Source organism: Pyricularia grisea (genome assembly GCF_004355905.1).
Source record: "Pyricularia grisea strain NI907 chromosome Unknown Pyricularia_grisea_NI907_Scaffold_4, whole genome shotgun sequence".
NCBI lineage: Eukaryota > Fungi > Ascomycota > Sordariomycetes > Magnaporthales > Pyriculariaceae > Pyricularia > Pyricularia grisea.
This window is the reverse complement of record NW_022156718.1, coordinates 4,081,920-4,099,455: the sequence shown is the minus strand read 5'-3', so window position 1 is coordinate 4,099,455 and position 17,536 is coordinate 4,081,920. Positions and strand designations below refer to the sequence as shown.

Genomic DNA, 17,536 nt, shown 5'->3' with positions numbered 1-17,536 from the left:
AAGCTGCAAGGTGTGAATCAATTGCAGAAATAACTGTCGTGTTTGTTGTTTACTTTGAGGTGGCTAGAGTTTTTATCATGTCGATGGAAGAGGGTGGAAGCTTTTTGTATCCAGTTTATGGTCGACAGCTGCGTGTTTGTAGCCGGCTTCACCCCTGTTTCTGCAGGCGGCAGTGCTAGCTAGATGCCTTGGCGGAGCCGTCTTGGCTGCAGGGGGGGTTGCCACCAAGTACCAACCAGTTCGATGTGGTTCTAGGTACCGTTTATGTTCGTTCAGATGGAGGCGCACAGGGTTAGGGATAGATATAGGGGGTTATATAAGGTAGGTCTCTTTTCTTTTCAAGACATATTATATTGGTTGGTCGATAGAGTATATAGGTACGCGAGATAGGTACGTTACCAACGTAAGTAGTGTGGAAGACAGTCACCTTAGTTACTGTAGGCTATGACCAAGAAAACTAAGTTCGCTAGGAAAGTACGCGCTTATTTGTTAGATGCCTGGTAAGTTGGATTTGGTTCTACTTTGGTAATAATGTTTCTACATGGTGTATATTGCCATATTTCTTTTTGCACTTTTGTCTGAATAAGACTTTGGAGTTTTGAACCGTTGTGGAAAACCCAAGGGCATTAGATACATATTGTTCTGCTCCCCGTCATCATGAGACAATCGGAGAACGTTTGTAAACATGCATCCATAAGTTTGAGTATTGTGAGTGTAAAGCCTTTTGACATCTTTGCCAGTGAGAAAGTACATGCTGTGATCAGTCCGTCCCGAGTGCATACTAGAGCAACTTATAAATGTATCACAACGTGTTGTACCGGCCAAGGCAGTATATTCATTTCCTGCAATTTGTCACACTTTCTGGGGGCAGAATGGGCACGACGAGATGACTGCCTTTCTTAACTATTCTTTTAAAAATCCACTAAGGCTCTATTGGACTTTTTTTCTAAGGCTTTTGCAACTGCCTTAAGGGTCTTTCTTAGGAAGTTGTCCAAGTCAATAAAATAAAACTCGGACATTATGAAGTCTCATCAACCCTCTCAAAGCTACTCAAAAGTTAGTGATAAACATCAATCAGGCATAGCAGTAGAGAAAAACACCTTACCCATAGTACGTTTACTACCTTCCATGGCAAGCTTTTTTCCTACCATTGACTCTCAATCTCAACCCAGGCGGACCGGGACCAGCTCCTCGATGGTACCATGCAGCTCATCTCTTCCAGAGCCATAACCTCCTCGAAGCTGAGTCACTCACTTGGAGAACACCGAACATGGCGGCTTGCACAGTGATCTTCTTACAATCGAGGGTAGAGCCAGCCGTGTATGCTGGCCCTGCTGGGACTTTGTGCGTTGAGTGGCTGTTGTTTTGGTCGGTCGGTGCAAGGAAGAGGGCGATGGTGGCTTGATTGCGTGCCGAATTGCCTCCCAGAAGATGGTGTAGGTTTGTGGGATGGTGGTGACTTTGTTGTGGTTTGGATTCGGTAGGCTATCCTACCTTCAACTGATGGATGGACGGCGAGAATCTTGATTCAGGGGTACGATGTTATACTCTTTAGTGGCAGTCTGGGCATTTCAAGATGTTGTCATGTATGTCTTTTTTACGACATTGAATATGGTCAATGGAATAACTTTGTACAAAAGAAGTGAATGTGCATGACCAACCACAAACAAACCACAACTTTCACCAGCTTGGCGTCCTCTATGCCGCATCCAAGCCACCTCTCAAACCCAACACCTCTCCTACTGTAGACAAGTAGCAGAGGGGGAAAAAAGACACGACCCAGCTTTTAGCGAACAGTCATGCTGGCCGAACCGCTGCTCTGGTATCCCTCGACGGCCAGGATCTGATAGTTCCACTGGTTGCCGAGGTTGAGGCCGGCGTTGCGCCAGGCGTTGACGTGGTTGGCAAAGGTGACGGTCCCGCTCGCGCGCTTGTTGCGGCGAACCGACCAGAACTGCTGAAAGGTCTGGGTGCCGTCGATCGACGGCTGGTTGTACCGGGTGCTGACCAGGATGTCGTAGGTGCTGCCGTCCGACGTGAAGGACCCGCGGTTGGTGGCGCCCGACGACGGGTTGTAGGTGCCAAAGTTCTCGACCACGTAGTACTCGATCAGCGGGTTGCGGGTCCAGCCATACACGGCGAGGTATGAGTTGCCCTGGGGGCTGTAGCTGCCAGAGTAGTTGATGACGCGGCTGTTGGGTTGTTGTTTGTTAGTCTTTGGAACTAGTTCTTTTTTTTTTCTCTGTTTTTTTTTCTTTTGGAAAGAGATATACCAAATGCGGACACGAAAAACGAAAAGAAAACTTACCCAGAAGTTCCCGGGTTCCAACCCTTTCCACCGACAAAGTTGCCGCTGTTGCGCCAGGTGTACGAGAACTGACCGCCACTTCCCATGGAGTAGGTGACGTCTGCGTTGGCATTGTCGGTCCAGTGGGAGTAGTAGAAGCCGTTGTGTGTGCCGGTCGACGACGGAGTGCCGCGGGCCACGAGAGTCACGTTGGGGGAGCGCTCAACCAACTCATCCATGGACGAGGCCTCGACCGTCTCGAAGGGGGCCGCAGTCACGGCGGGGATGGCCGCGAGGGCGGCGAGGGCCCATGTGAGGATCTGCATCTTGAGAGTCTTTTCTCTGAGATATTTTTAACTCTTGTGCAACTGGTGTGGCGTTGAGGTTGTCTGGTTTGAGACAGCACACTTGGGATCTCTGGATTCGAAGACCTGGGGAGCAGATGAGCAGAGTAATCGTGATGTGGGCAGAGGGGGAGGAGGGTTTTATATATTTTTTCTCTGGTAAATCCTTCACCTCTGAGATCCATATATCCTTCTTCTCTCCCTAAATGCCACTGCCCAGTTATTCGGCTAACCGGGTGGATACTTAGGCTTGCCCCTTTGGGCATGTGAGAATCAGCATGTTATCAACCAAACCTCAAAGTAGCATGATAAGAGGAAAAAGGGGAAGGTCGGTCCGGGAGACACGGCAAAAGGATCATCACAGTAGCAGCCGCATCGCATCCCCAGAACGTGGATCTAGGAACCATGGCATAACCCTGGTCAAATGCGCAGTACCAAATTCAAGGGGAATCCGGTAGTCTGGGGATGTCTAATTTGGGGAGACAGGATTTCTAGTCGCGCGGCTGTAGAGCCAATATAACGTCCATTATAGGCTGCAAACCTCTCAAGCCTTTCGGTCTTTGAGCTTGGTTTAATTTCAGTTGTCTTTTTTTGTTTTAGTTCTAGACCCAATCTAGATTTAGATATTGTTTGCCGAACGAAACCAGAAAGCTGGAACCCATGGTTCGACTGCGTATAAGAAGAATGGCCAAAGAAGAGCAAAGAAAGGGGGAAAAAAACGTATACGAAGAGGAAATGACACAATAATATGGCCACCAGTAATGATCCGGTAATTGAAGTACATGTCTCGGTTGGACCCGAACTCAGCGGCCATTCGGAGGTGGCTCTCCGGATGCTACCGGGCACCGATTGGCGGCGTTGCAATTCTCCGAACAAAAAAACGCAGCATTTTGACTCCACGATGCCAAGCGTCCGGGGTGTTGGCTGGTAATCACAGACGTTGGTGGGAAATTTATTTAAATGTACGGTGAGCCACCTTTCCCCAATGTTTTGTTTTTCATGGTAGTATTACCAATACTTGTTGGAATATCCTATCCATGTCTTTTGAGCACTTTTTTTTTATTGTAGTTTTACAGGGGGGGTTTCTGGAGTCACAACCGGGACTTGGTGTCCGCGTTTTGCGATACTTGAAAACTTTTGTACCGAAAACCTCGACTTTCCACGTTATAAGTTTTCCCGACTAATCGTGCATGTACCTTTTTGCTTTTGCGTTTCATCTTGTCCAAATCCAGATTCAGTTGCCTAATCCAGTTGGTTCACAATTCTTATCTGTTAGTCTTGCAGGGACCGGAAATGATCTTTACCTCAGATCCAATCCATTTTCATCTACTTCCCTGTCTATCCAAATAAGAGACTGGAAAGATCTTCATCTAAAACCCTTGTCTATCAGAATCGGAGAATAATCCAACCTAAACAAATCTTCTATCTTTTCTTCTTTTTTTTTCTTTCTTCTTTCTCCAATTTCATGAGCGAAGGGCAAGTTTAAACTGCCAACATCTCTATACCGCAAAACATCCTCTTCACATTTATACCATAGTGTCCATCCCGTATGCCGGCACCATCCCCCACCCAGCCCGGCTGTAGTCTTCCCCAGTCTCGCTTCATATTTTGCCAGGACGCCGGCATCCATAATCGCGGAGGGCCTGTTTCTCCCTCCGCATACGAGGTGACAATGCAACAACTGCCGCTACTACAAAACCCCGACGCATGGTAGTATCTCGGCCAGTGTGCCAGCGAGTTGGGGGCCTTGGCACACAGCTTTTTTTCTGGGGTCAAAACGCCCACGCATCCCATTTCTGCAGGGAGCGCTTATAAGTCGCATCACTCACCCATCACACCCCCCACATGCTTTACCGCCAATCATTTATGCTGTTATGTCTCCTTCCTCTTCCGTGCGGCAGATCGGCAGTTCCACCCCATCTACCGACTCCCCATCTCCCGAAGTAAAAGAAAAGCCTTATCCCCGAGATGATGGCGGTTGGTTTTGTAGGATTGCTACTTCCCACTGAACATGGTCCTTAGGCAAGATTTGGCCAAGGCAGTTTCCTTCACAAACGCCAGCGCATGTTCCCAGCCTGTTCCCACTGTTGAGAGCACTACTTGTGGTCCCATATGTCAATTGCTTGAAAGTGGATGATTTGACTTGAGTGTAACATTCGTCTCTTTGTACATCGGTGTTGTAATGGATGCTGTTTGATGTAGTTCTCCAACATACACCTTGAATATGATGTATAGAAGTTACTGTTTTGGGGGTGTGTTTGGCTGAAAAAGTGTATACTGGCATGCAAATATCACAATTGGATTGGGCTGTTGGGATTGGTGGAGGAATATGCATTAACCAAGAAAAAGCAATGACTGGAATATATCGTTTGTGCATAGGCTATTGTCATTGACTATGGGCTTGGCATTCTCTGGAATGAGACTTCAAATATGCTTGCTACCTATACTTGGGTATATCCCGCGATATAGTGCAATGGCCTTTTATGTCATTCTGGAGTAGCCTGACGCCATTTTGGTCACAAGGTAACTAGTCTTGTGTAAGTAGAAAGTAGAATACTTTGCTTCTCCGAAGTATTACCAAAAAAAGGAAGAAAAGAAATCATCGAATTAAGGTAGCGGGACATGTTGATGACAGGTCAGTTCAAACACATGATTCATCCAAAAGAGTGCAATCTTAGCTGGTAGTCTTATCTCTTGCTCGAACAGTATTTATTCCAATCCTTGTGTATTTATGTATGAGTCTCGGCATATTGGATTACTGTTGCCTCGAGAGATTGGTGAAAAAAAAGAACAACCATCACAAGCTAGCCTTCTCGGGAAGTCACAATAGCCAGGTGTTGAACCAGGTGACGGCCTGTACAAAAGCCTGCTCCTTGGCGTACCGCTCAATCTTGTTTGACATGTTTCCGCGGACAGCAAATCCGTGAAGTACGCCAGAGTACAGGTTGATCTGGTATGGCTTCCCGGAGCGCTTGAGTAACTCCTCGGAAAGGTGGCGCTTTTCGCTCGTGAAGATGCTGTCCGTCTCAGCCGCGGCGATGGCCAGCGGACCCGGGATGGCGTCGAGCTCCTCCTCGGTCACGTCGGAAGGGTGGGCCACAAATCCCACATTTATACCATTCTTGTAGTGACGGACGACATACTGGTAGGAGGGTGTTGAGTGGGGGTTTTTTTTTCGTCAGCATATCGGTTGAAGAAAGTGTGCTGTTTTTGTTTTGGATAGGTATTTACTAATGTTACGCACCTTGGCTCCAAAGCAGTACCCGACGGCGCCAATCCTCTTGGCGCCGTGGTCATTCTTGAGCACCTTAATGGCCGCCTCTATGATTGGATCAACAGCCTCTTGGGTGTGAGGGTTATCATGGTTCGTGCCAAAGTCCCTCCAGCTAACAAAATCAAACTTCTCAAGCGCGGTGAGTGAGATGTTGAGCGGCACAGGGTCGCCGTTGAAAGTGTCAACCACCAGGGTCGTGTAGCCTTGGGCGGCAAAATCGTCCGCCATCAGCTTGCTGTTTTGCCAGACTCCAAGGACGTCGGGCAGGTAGAGGAGCACGACGTCTTTGTGGGCCTTGCCCTCGGGTGGCAGAGCAAGATATGCATCCCACTTGTTCTCTATCATGACCATCTGGCCAGTTGGCGTGCCTCTGGTTCATGGTTCTGGGTCAGTCTTGAGAGGAACCGATGTAGATTTGGGGTCTCCTCAGCGGTTACATACTCGTGCCTTACGCCAATGTTGCAGCATGCTGCAGGAGGGTTGGAAGCCATCCTGCAGTATTGGGCGTTTTTTGCCGTCGTCGGGGAGTTTGTTTGTACTCGCTATTCAATTAATTCTAGATACTTTACTCCAGCCCGGGCTGAATGATCTAGGTAGTAATTGTCGAACAGTGCTTGATTATTGAGCAGCACGATAAAATAAAGCCCGCTTTCTTATTCTCCAATTTGCAAGGGGAAAATGATGTCGTCACCTTGTTGCACACCCAGAGGTGGGGTATGCGGTATTGGTTGGTAGGTACCGTGATAAGCTCAGCAGAGAGATGTGGTTTTACGTGGTAGTGGGAAAGAGATAAAGAAACATGCAGTACAGCACAAAGGGCTCAAATCGCACCTGAAAAACTTTATTTAGGGTAACCTGTACCAAAATTTGCAGGAGTCAACGACTTGCTCTAGCCAGTGGTGCATGAGGGTTACTATATAAGTTTAATATTAGTGGTTTCCCCTATGAAACGAAGCAATCACTGTCATTATTTTAAAGGCCATGAATCGCTCATATGCACGCCTGGTGGGCCTGTACTAACTTTACTAAAGGTCAGACTGGCACCTTGCTAGTTTCCAAGCTTCGGTAAAGAAAGATACTTTGTAGGTGAGGAAAGCAAACGAAATGAGATGAATGAATAAAAATTTCTCTTAGCACCAGACGCTGAAACTTACGTTCGACATCGCAAAAACATCCAAGTTGGGGTGAAAAGAATATCAGTGGCTGGACAGCATCGATGACTTTTGAGTTCCCCTTCCGTAAATGGCAAATCTGCATCTATTACATGTTTGTTCCCCATACTATGCTACGTCAGGCAGCGGAGTCGGTTCCTGGATTGCGCGGTACTACTGTACCTGCCTGTACTGACTGGTACATGGAAATTAATTATAACATGTCACGTGCCCTCAACGACGTCACGTCAATCAAATACTGCCACCGAATCCCGCCAAAGTTTAGACGCGACAGACGTGCACCGACGCCCATTGGAGGAATGCCAAGGACCCTGAACCACCCTCACCTCCAGTCTCAACATCTCAAGACAAACAAAGCATGCTCAAATCAACCTACAAACCATCTGCCGCGGCAGAAGCGGCAGCCCAACCCCTTCCCCCCGGGTGGACTGAGCACAAGGCCCCGACCGGCCACACCTACTACCACAATGCCGCGACCGGCGAGTCGACCTACAAGCGGCCCGCCGCCCCCGGTGTCTTTCCCCTGCCGCAACCACAAGCCCCACAGATGCGCCTCTCCGACCCGGCCGTCGCCAACGCATTCATGGCGCAGATGCAGCCGCGCCCGGCGCACGACGGCGACTCGCGAGGAGGAAGGGGTGGGTTCCGGGGCAGAGGCGGCCGCGGTGGCGGCGCCGGCGGCGAGAGGAGACCACCGCCCCAGCCGAACGATAAGCCGAAGAGCAAGGTGGCGATCCCGGGGTGCGAGCCTTGGATATTGGTGTTTACCAAGTATGGACGGCGCTTCGCGTACAATCCCGAGAAGAACGCGAGCTACTGGAGGATACCGGACAGGCTGAAGGCTGGGATTTTGGAGCTGGACACGGCCCGTATCAGAGAGAAGGCGGAGGCTGCCGCTGGCGGTGGGACAGGTCCTGCTGAAAAGAAGTCTACTGATGGTGGTGAAGAGAGTGGTGATGATGCCGGGAATGTGCCTGGTAAAGATGCCCCTCCTGGAGATGACGGCGATGAAAGCGACGAGTATGAAGAGCTGGAGGTCACAGACGACGAGGATGGCGAGGACTTTGGTGATTCAGACCAACCATGGAAACGTCAACGGACAGAGGAGCCCTTGGAGTTTGGTGAAGACGATATTGCTTTTCAACTTCAGGCCATGGGGCAGGAATACGGCCTAGAGCCGGGCGATTACGATGATGGGAACATGGAGGACTGGCCCGAGGGTGCCGAGGGCGCAGAGCTTTCGGAAGAGGACGCGCGCGGGCTCTTCAAGGACATGCTCAACGACTTCAACATCAACCCTTATAGCTCCTGGGATAAGCTGATTGAGGAGGGCAAGGTCTTTGACGATCCCAGGTACACGGTGCTCACGACCATGAAGGACCGCAAAGACACCTGGGAAGAATGGTCCCGAGACCGCATAAAGCTGCTAAAGGAGCAACGAGCCAAGGAGGAGAAGAAGGACCCGAGGATACCTTACTTTGCATTCCTGCACGAAAAGGCCAATCCGAAATTATACTGGCCAGAATTCAAGCGTAAATACAAAAAGGAAGCTCCGATGCGGGACGCAGGCATCAGCGATAAAGACCGTGAAAAGTGGTACAGAGAGCACATCAACCGGCTCAAGATGCCTCAAGCCACGCTCAAGGCCGACCTGACGGCCCTCTTGCGGGCACAACCGTTGTCGACGCTGAACCGACAGACCAACCCATCCCACCTCCCGACGTCAGTCCTGACCGACATTCGCTTCATATCTCTCGACGCCAAGACCAGAGACGAGCTCGTCGAGGGGTACATCCAGACCCTGGCTCCACCGCCCGAAGACGGCGAGCACGACGGCGGCGCCGAGGACGAGGCGACCACCAAAGCCAAAGAGGCGCGGCAGAAGCGTGAAAAGGCGATGCAAGATCGCGAACGCGCACTTGCCGAGGAGAAAAGGCGGAAGGAGCGCGACCTTGCGCGGAGCAAGGCCGCCTTGAGGGAGCAGGAGAGGGAGTTAGAGAGGGCCATGAATGTGGACCGCAGGGGTCTGCAGAGTCATCTGATGGATGTGGATGAGCCTGCCAAGTGAAGATGTGACAGTTGATGAGGAATTAATAAGCTGGAGTTATTGTAACGTCGTGACGCCCGAGTATCCATCACGCTACGTAGCGGCCCGTGGAGCGACACACCTACCCTCTATCAATGACTCCCCGCCTGGACCGCGAGCTTCTTCGGATCAGGAGGAGCATCTGATCAATCAACGCAAGAGAAGAAGCCCAAATAGTCTTCGTAGAATCGCTACTTGTCCCTACAGAAGCATCTTGATGTCAACGTGCTTTTGTATCGGTCCAAACCGGTATACCGCAAGGCTATGGATGAAGGATCGTTGGGGCTTGAGGGGCAGGCCGAGGCGAAGTGGAATTTGTGAACAACGTTCCATTAGGTTGCGTCCCCTGAAGATCTTAATTTGATCCTGCTGGTGAGATCAGGGAAGCCGTGCGATATTTCGATGGGCATTCGGGAAGGAACTGGCCAAATCACTCAAGGCACAGTTGTCACTCAGACTCTGAGAGGTCAACTAATTCTTGTCAAAAAAAAAAAAAAGAAAACGAAATTGGGATATGACCCTACTTAATAAAAGACACAAATACGCTCTCGAGGTATTCCCAATGCTCGCGCCGTTTGATCAATGCAGTAACCAACCAGTATCCAACTCCATGTCAAACATATAAAGGAAACAAAAGAAACAAATGTAGCTTAAAAACCAAGAATACTGCCAACCGTCTTGACGATTTTACCACCTGTGAGAGCACAAAATTGAAGTGAATGTCAGCAAAACCATAAATCCCGATAAAAGGACTTTCGCAGATTCCAAGGGCAGCGGGGGACAGCTGAAGGTCAACCAACCTCATATGGGCAGCATGAGACTTTTTTTGTTCTTTTGTTCTTCTCTCCTCCCATCCTCGAGAAGTAGAAAAAAGAAGAGAGAAAGAGCCTTTTATTGGCGGTACAGGACGCCGGTGCCCATGCCCATACCCGTGCCCATTCCCATGCCCATGCCGCCCGTGCGGGGCACGCTGCTCGCGAGTTTACCGGCACCCCCCAGCACCGAGGAAACCACTTCGAGGGACTTCTTACCGTATTCTTTGATCTTGGATCCGAGGCTCTGTTTCTGACCCGTCACCGGCGTGCCCGTCTGGGCCGGGGTGGTCTGGGCTGGCGTGGTCTGGGTCGTTGAAGGAGTTTGGGTGGCAGGAGTCGTCTGGGGTGCGACCGGTTGGGCTCCGGCCCCGGTCCCGGTGGCCGGAGTGCCGGCGCCAAGAGGCTCGTCGTACTCGTCAAGCATGCCAGTTCCAGTACCAGCACCGGCACCAGCGCCAGTTCCCATACCCTGTGTCATTCCTGCTCCGGCGCCTGTTGCGGCACCTGATCCCATCCCTGCACCGGCACCAGCACCAGTACCTGCTGCCATACCAGTTGTCATTCCTGCTCCGGCACCTGCTCCCGATGCGCCGCCAATGGAACCACCCATCTCGTCTCCGTATCCGTCATCGAGGTACTCGTCCTCCATCATATCCCCAGACATGTCGTCGAGCTGGCGACGTGCGAGACGTCTGTATGCCTCTGCATTGTCTCCGTCCAGGTAGGCGTTCAGCTCGTCGTCAGTGTAACCGGCCAGCTCGTCATAGTCGTCATCGGCAAGAGGGGCTGCTGCAGCCTGATCCGGGACGTAGTCGTCAAGGTCGCCATCGGCCAAGTCGTCATCTTCAAGGTCTTCATCTCCGGGCCCCAAGCCACCTTGGGGGAGGGTCTGAGAATAAGAAGGGATCGTAGAAGAGCCGTCGAGGGAGTTGAGGGCCTTACCTGCGCCAGCGCCAGCGCCATAAGGACCTTGGCCGGTGGGCAGGGCGGCGACAAGCAGGGGAAGTAGGGCCACAGCTAGTGTTGCGTGCATGGTGGCGGTTGTGTAGGGGGTATTGCAGGACAAAAGAAAAGTGTCAACAAGAAGCAAGCAATTGACGAGTCACAGTGGACGCGTATTGGAAGAATATGAGAAGCGTGATGATCGATCAGTTGAAAGTTGCAACTCGATGATCGGAATAGATATGGTGTTTGGTATCAACATGTTGAGAAACACAGAAGTTGGTCTCTGTGTTGCTATATAGCTTAGACATCTCCTAGACTCCTAGGGATCTTGATGACTGCCTTACTACAGCGCTGGGATGTTAGGTGGGTGATTACCCAATGGCCAAGAGCCAGGCAATTGGGTCTCGGCGATGGCTTTCAATCCATAAGTTACGAGGAACTGGCTCCGCTGGATCGTAGTAAAGCCCATCCGTCTTCCAACTCCGACTCCACTTACTAGGTGGGATACTACTTGGCAGAAGATAATAAGAAAGCATGGCGCAGTGCTCCTTTGCTTCTTGTTGTTGGGTCCGTAGGGGACAGGCGATCTTTTTTGGCAGGATGTGGAATTGTGTTGGAGTGTTTTCTTCAAAGGTCAGCAACCGCCAACTAATTGGTGTTTTTTGCTTGCTGCCTGCGCCGTTCAGCAGAGGTAATTGAGGCGCGGCAACCAAAATAGCGTGCGCCCCCCTGGACAACTCCACCTGAGTGGTCTGCTTACTGCGATGACCCGCTTCGCACGTGTCCGCAGTTAGCTCGTAGCGGCTGCCTTAGGTAAAGGTACCAAGGTAGGTAATTTACGTTGGGTCGTGTTCAACACTTGACCAACAACAACGACTTGATGGAATAAATCTTCCCACCAACCGCTAACAGTAAGCAGTAAATGAATCTTGGGTCGATCCTTTCCCCCCCCTTCCCACTTTTCTACCTGAACAATTGGCATTAGGACTTATTATCAAGACTTTATTACTCTTGCATACCTGGCCTAGGCTTGCTAGGATTAGCTGGATGCAAACAGTCAAGTTGTGATACGATACATTGCCAACATAAGGTACCTAGTTACACATTTATGCCAACAGCCACTTTATTCGTTACCAATATAATCAAGGTAACCAACATAACCAAAATTCCCCCAGCCTACCAATAATGCCTCACTATAAATTTTCTAGTGAACGACTCATACCCAATGACAGCTGTTACCCGATCTAACTGCTCATCTTAACTTTATAATTCCCAAAATAAATTCGACAAGGAAACATGTGTTTGGGACTTAATATTAGATGATGGATGAGCCATTTTGTTTTTCTGGGGATAAGCACATGCAATACCAATGTCAAGTTTTACCAGACGACAACTTCGCTTACTGTTATGCGCTTCGACAAGGTTGGAAGCAAGTTTCTAACACAAGACTACTCGAGAACACCCACTTCAAGACACTGTTTGTTGGCAGCAAGAAACAACATATGTCCAAACGTGCGTGCGGCGATCGACATTTCCGGGAAAGAAAGATCGAACACCATCCCATCCCAGCCGTCCGTTGACTGGAGATTCCCCCAAGGAACAAGCGCTCACGCCAACGCCAATGTCAACCCTGACTAATTGCATGCTTGTTACTTTTAGGTAACTTGTTACAAAACCACATATATGCTAGTCTGCACGGCAGCTAGAGATAGTCTGACATACAGTATATTCACACGGAACAAATAAAAACAGACAGTACAAACAAACAAACCAAAAAAAGGCCTCAAACCGCGGGTCTTTACTTACTGGAAAGTCCACCTCAGATGCATCCACCCCCTCATCGTGCCCGGTTTTTATCCCCCCTTCTGGAAATCCCCCCTCCTCCAGATTCCTTCTCCATCGAGATCGACCGCTTGCCCACGGGGTTTGCGGCATCCGTCGCACAAACCATGTGAAGAACATTCCAAGTTGGTGTGTACAGTTACCAAGGGGGATTTTTTTTGTGTTGTCTGCGCATCCAAATGCGGGCCGTCGGGACTCCGGCCACCAAAACAGGTAGGCCTGCCGATCTTACTATCTTTCTCTTCGTCTCAAGTCGGGCCGTTCGCGGGGGGTTTGTTTGGCTAGACTGTGTGAGCATGAAGGACCAAGGGCCGTTGACCGCCAAACAAAGTCCGGACGCCGGGTTGCCAAGCGACACTCGGGAACTATAACCTCGGAAGCGACACCTACACCCGTTAGCATTCATTGGAGGCTTCCTGCCGAATACGTCGTAACGTATTTTCTCGCGTAGCATTGAGTACTTTTTTTTTTTTTTCTCTCTCTCCCTTTTGCCCACTGTATTGCTTCGTACGTGGGTACAGTGATATATTTTTTGTGGGCACTTCTTGCGACAAGAGCCAATATATCACCACTCATATGTAGCATAAGATTTTCCACGAGATGGCAAAAGGAGCCAATCAATAGAGACAAAGCATTTTCGTCCCGTGGAGCCTTGCGAAGTTGTGATAGGCTTTCCCGAAACAACCGACCCGAAAAGCCCTCGGATGCGAGGATTGAGATTACGGAGCGTAAAAGGATAGGTCCTTCTACTATCTCATTAAGTAGAGGTAAGGATCTTCAAAAGCGAACCGACGCAGGCTTGACAGGGTTCGGTAGGAATCATGTCCACAAATGGGCACCAGACTTTCTCCCGTCCCCAATAATATACGTTGTGAATAATTAGTTGTTTCCCCCCCCCCCCCCCCCCCCCCCCACGTTCAACCCGAGGAAAAAAAAACCTTCACAGAACCCGACCGTTATATAGCAGTCGTCGTCTTTCCCACCAACTAACCTCGGTGAATTCAACTTGCAACTGAAAAGCCGTTTACTTTACCTCTTTGTCTTCTTGGGATCAAAAGTTCCCTTCGGCCAGAGCTTGGGATTCACCCACAGAGGCAGCACAACAACATTGCTCGCAAGACGAATTCTCGGATCAAAACTTATCAACNCCCCCCCCCCCCCCCCCCCCCAAGCGCCCCCCACCGCTATAATGGCGACCTGCTTACTGGGGATGAGACGTACGTCACCGCGCCTGATGGTTTCCAAGGGTCTGGCATGCAGCCCGGAATGAAGTGGAGAAAAAGGGGTCCTCCCAGGACACACAACCGCAACTCAACCCAAGCTTGGCAAAAGCAACACTGCAGGTAAACGTTTAAGGTGGTAATAATACGTATGCAGGTAGGCGATTCTTGGGTTACGACTGAGATAGTGGCAGAAGCTGCGCTAGTGGTACATATCGTTACTGTATGGATCCACACCCAAAGGGGAGGGGGACCGAGTTTTGCAAATAACAAAATGAACGAGACGAGAAACAAAAAAACAAAAAAAAACCTGCTGATTACTACTCCGAGTAAGAAGTTGGAGGTCGATTGCATATCTTGGCGCATCGATGTATCAATTTCGCCGCGTCAGCCTCAAAAAAAAAAAAAAAAAAAAAAAAAAAAAAAAAAAAAAAAAAAAAAAATAGAAGCTTGAAATTACTTTTGCCGGTAGCCGGTGGATGGAAGGGAAGAAATCGGTTGCCCAGTCGCTTTCACCCGCTTGTATATCCCCGTTCCTTCCACCCATATGCCCGCCAGCAAGACCGAAAAAGGGGGGCCTAACCGCCCGGGACCGCCGCGACCGTACTGTACAGTGTGGTTGCATAGTACGTCGGAATGGTCTTGGTCCGCCCGCCGCCGCAGTTGCACAGTCCATCGCACAACCGGGTGATACCAAGATCAGTAAGCAGATCGCTCCTTGAACCAGATTGACACAAAAAGCCTTGACAGGTCCTAGCGGGAGTTGGCACAAGGTACTACGGCAGAACTAATGTTAATTACTCCGTATACTAGGCAGGTAGGCTTCCTTCTGTTGTTCTAGTCATTCCCTGGTGAGTGAAGCCAATCGACTCGAGAATATTTTACGCATTAACGCTAGTGTTTGGGTACACAAAGAAGATATTAGGTAGACGTACTTGCTTGGCTGGTATGATTCTTCGTCAGAGTGCATCTCTCATACATATGCTTTCAGCCGTTCTCCCAAGAGGATATTCTTGTGGTGGGGTTACTACACAAAGGGGGTGAGGGGCAGATCGACGTCACTGCGGGCCGTTCTGTGGAACACTGTACTGCACTTTGCCGGTTCACCGTAAACTCCAAGCACGACTCGGGCATCTCAGACAGTGTCAATTAATCAGCTCTTCCGCGGGACCTTGGGGTTGGTTGCCTGCACAGCTGGAGGAACAGACAGACCAGACCATTGCGCTTTTGTTTGCGAACGAACAGTGCTATTGATACGAAGGGCCGCCCAAACTACCGTAATGATAAGATGATGAATGTGATTATCAGAGAAAAAGTTATAGAATAAAAATAAAAATAAAAATCACCTGATCAACCGCTTGCTCTTTGATCAACACAAGCCAATCACACGTTTAATCTCAACCAGAAACACAAAAAGTTAGCAGGCAGACCCTGACTATCGCCCGCAGAGCCGCCCACTCCTGGCGAGTAAATCGTTACCGATTTGAATTTGTGCTACTGTGCAGTGGTACTCACCTCACTCTGCAGCGCCGATCAATAGTGTGGATTCCTTGACGGTCAGTCTGACCTTGATTGTCACCCTAGGATTTTTTTTTTCCCTTCTTTTCTTTTTGTTTTCCTTTTACCCTTTCCATGCCCCCCGCCATTTGGATGGCGACACACTAAGCAATGGCCTCGGAATATGCGTCTTGTCAGATAGCTAGGTAGCTAGGTTTCTTACCTAAGGTAGCTAGCTGCACCGCCAAGCATACCATACAGTATAGTACATACAGTACAGCACAATATCTCATCAGTCTTAGCTGTATGCCGATCATTAATTTTTTCGAGCTCCGTTCCCCGACAACCAGCACGGCTTGCACGGTACCGTAGATAGTCGTCCCACAATCGGATCAACTGTGTAGCCGGGCTGTTATGCAACAGCAAACTGCATACGTTGCTTTGCCGCCCCTTGCCTGCTCTGCCATCGACGTAAGGCAAACTCGCTATTACTGTACTGTACACTACATACACCTAAAATGTCAAACTTGATGAGCGCGAGTCAGGCCATCAACCACCACAAGGGCTCTGCCAAGTGCCTCATGCAGTTTTGACCGTCCAATGGCGTCAGGCTTGTCCGACGACGTCACACCAAGGAGGGTCTCACTGAACTTGCCTTGCCTGCACGTAGCGTGTCGTTCCAAGAGTCGTGCTTTGGGCCGGCATCTCCCTTCCACAAGTTTGATGTTGGACCACGGCCGGCATGCGGCGAAAAATAGCGGCTGCTAACGTAATTTACTATCGCAACGTGCCTACCTACCTACCATACGCATACCGCTGTTTCTTTTAGCAAATACCGGGACAATAGAGTTTTGAAGCAACGCGCGCGCTCGATGTCGGATCATTACCAACCAACTAAAATAATGACATAGGGTACCTTACCGTACCTGGATGACCGACCCGCTCGCCTTAGGGCAATGATGGATTTGCGTGAGCATCAGGCCTTGGCCCCCTGAACAAAGTCTCGTAGCTCAGCCTCAGCCGCGTCCGGCTTGTTTTTTTTTTTCCCCTCTCTTTTCACTTTCTTTCCCGCTCGCTGGTTTTACCCCTGTTTGTTCTTTCTTTAGCTCTGATGATACACCGCCGAATAAAAATAATTTCTAACAATTGCAGATTTACACAAGCTACATGACTTGTGCTTTCTTTGTTGTGCTGATCAAGCCAACAGCCAAAACACCGGACGGGAAATTTGGGCATACCGTTGGAAATTGATGAGCCTCGCACGGTAAAGGCAGTGCTTCGGAACCAACCAAAGAATAAATCAAAACGGCCATGAAAAGAAAAATAAAAATAAAAAATAAAAATAAAAAAATTGCAGATCGATTCTTCATCCGCCAACCAGCAGCCATGTGTCGCCATTTCTTGGGCAGGACAATCATTGTTTATCGGGTTTAAACCCAAACGGAAATGATAATCGTTGCCATCCACTCCAAGAAAAAAGAAAAGAAAGTTTCCAACCACCCCCCTTGTCTTTTCTTTTAAGCCATAAGGACCATAAGGATCCTTGAAGTGGCTTCACTGTGTGGGAATTTCTTGTTAGGACGAACAAGAAAAAAAAATTAAATAATAAAAAAACAAAAACAGAACACACAAACCGGACTTGCATCATAGCTCGGCCTACCCACCAGGGTATACCCACAACCGTCTATCTGAGATTGTTTTTATCCCGCACGTTGATGAATCTCGTCCTATCAACCTTGCAATTCCCTTTGCTCCCCACAAGGCAGGACGACTTGAATAAGTCTTGGACGTGAAAACTCGTTCATGTTGGCCCGGTTCCACAATTTTTGGGCGGCGCCGCACCCCCTTGCCTTGACCCTGTCGTTCCCAATTCCTCCCTTTTTTTTTGGTTCCCTGCTCCCTCCCCCTGGGGGCGAGCTTATCGAAAGAGAACCCGCGCCTTGCTGTTTGGTCCTGTCTGGGATAGTTGCGTGGCACACCCCCAGAAAAAGGCGTCCACAGTAAAATAATGATAGCAGGCAACGTAGGGGTGAACATGGTTTGAACCATTTTGT

At 49.6% G+C, this 17,536-nt stretch overlaps 4 protein-coding genes across 4 annotated transcripts; 1 reads left to right on the top strand and 3 right to left on the bottom strand.

Annotated features, from left to right (window-relative positions):
• Nucleotides 1-1,786: 1,786 nt before the first annotated feature.
• On the bottom strand, nt 1,787-3,293 carry PgNI_07918 (uncharacterized protein; the record flags this gene model as incomplete). The annotated part of the gene is made up of 2 exons (XM_031127922.1): nt 2,309-3,293; nt 1,787-2,192 (listed from the first exon to the last, which is right to left on the bottom strand). The coding sequence occupies exons 1-2, from the start codon at nt 2,611-2,613 to the stop codon at nt 1,787-1,789; spliced, it is 711 nt and encodes a 236-aa protein (XP_030980666.1). The 5' UTR covers nt 2,614-3,293.
• A 1,828-nt stretch (nt 3,294-5,121) lies between these two features.
• On the bottom strand, nt 5,122-6,627 carry PgNI_07917 (uncharacterized protein). Its single transcript, XM_031127921.1, has 3 exons — nt 6,347-6,627; nt 5,876-6,275; nt 5,122-5,773 (listed from the first exon to the last, which is right to left on the bottom strand). The coding sequence occupies exons 1-3, from the start codon at nt 6,394-6,396 to the stop codon at nt 5,453-5,455; spliced, it is 771 nt and encodes a 256-aa protein (XP_030981494.1). The 5' UTR covers nt 6,397-6,627; the 3' UTR covers nt 5,122-5,452.
• Nucleotides 6,628-7,435: 808 nt separating this feature from the next.
• PgNI_07916 (uncharacterized protein) lies at nt 7,436-9,145 on the top strand (the record flags this gene model as incomplete). Its single annotated transcript, XM_031127920.1, has 1 exon — nt 7,436-9,145. One exon carries the CDS (start codon nt 7,436-7,438, stop codon nt 9,143-9,145), a length of 1,710 nt encoding a protein of 569 aa, XP_030981493.1.
• A 909-nt stretch (nt 9,146-10,054) lies between these two features.
• On the bottom strand, nt 10,055-11,011 carry PgNI_07915 (uncharacterized protein; the record flags this gene model as incomplete). The annotated part of the gene is made up of 1 exon (XM_031127919.1): nt 10,055-11,011. One exon carries the CDS (start codon nt 11,009-11,011, stop codon nt 10,055-10,057), a length of 957 nt encoding a protein of 318 aa, XP_030980679.1.
• Nucleotides 11,012-17,536: the final 6,525 nt, after the last annotated feature.

Excerpts from the sequence above, each read along its gene's own strand:
- PgNI_07917 (XM_031127921.1), bottom strand. The coding sequence starts at position 6,396 with ATGGCTTCCAACCCTCCTGCAGCATGCTGCAACATTGGCGTAAGGCAC. Across the intron at positions 6,276-6,346 it reads AACATTGGCGTAAGGCACGA|AGGCACGCCAACTGGCCAGA; the intron begins GTATGTAACCGC and ends ACCATGAACCAG. Across the intron at positions 5,774-5,875 it reads GGTACTGCTTTGGAGCCAAG|TATGTCGTCCGTCACTACAA; the intron begins GTGCGTAACATT and ends CCCTCCTACCAG.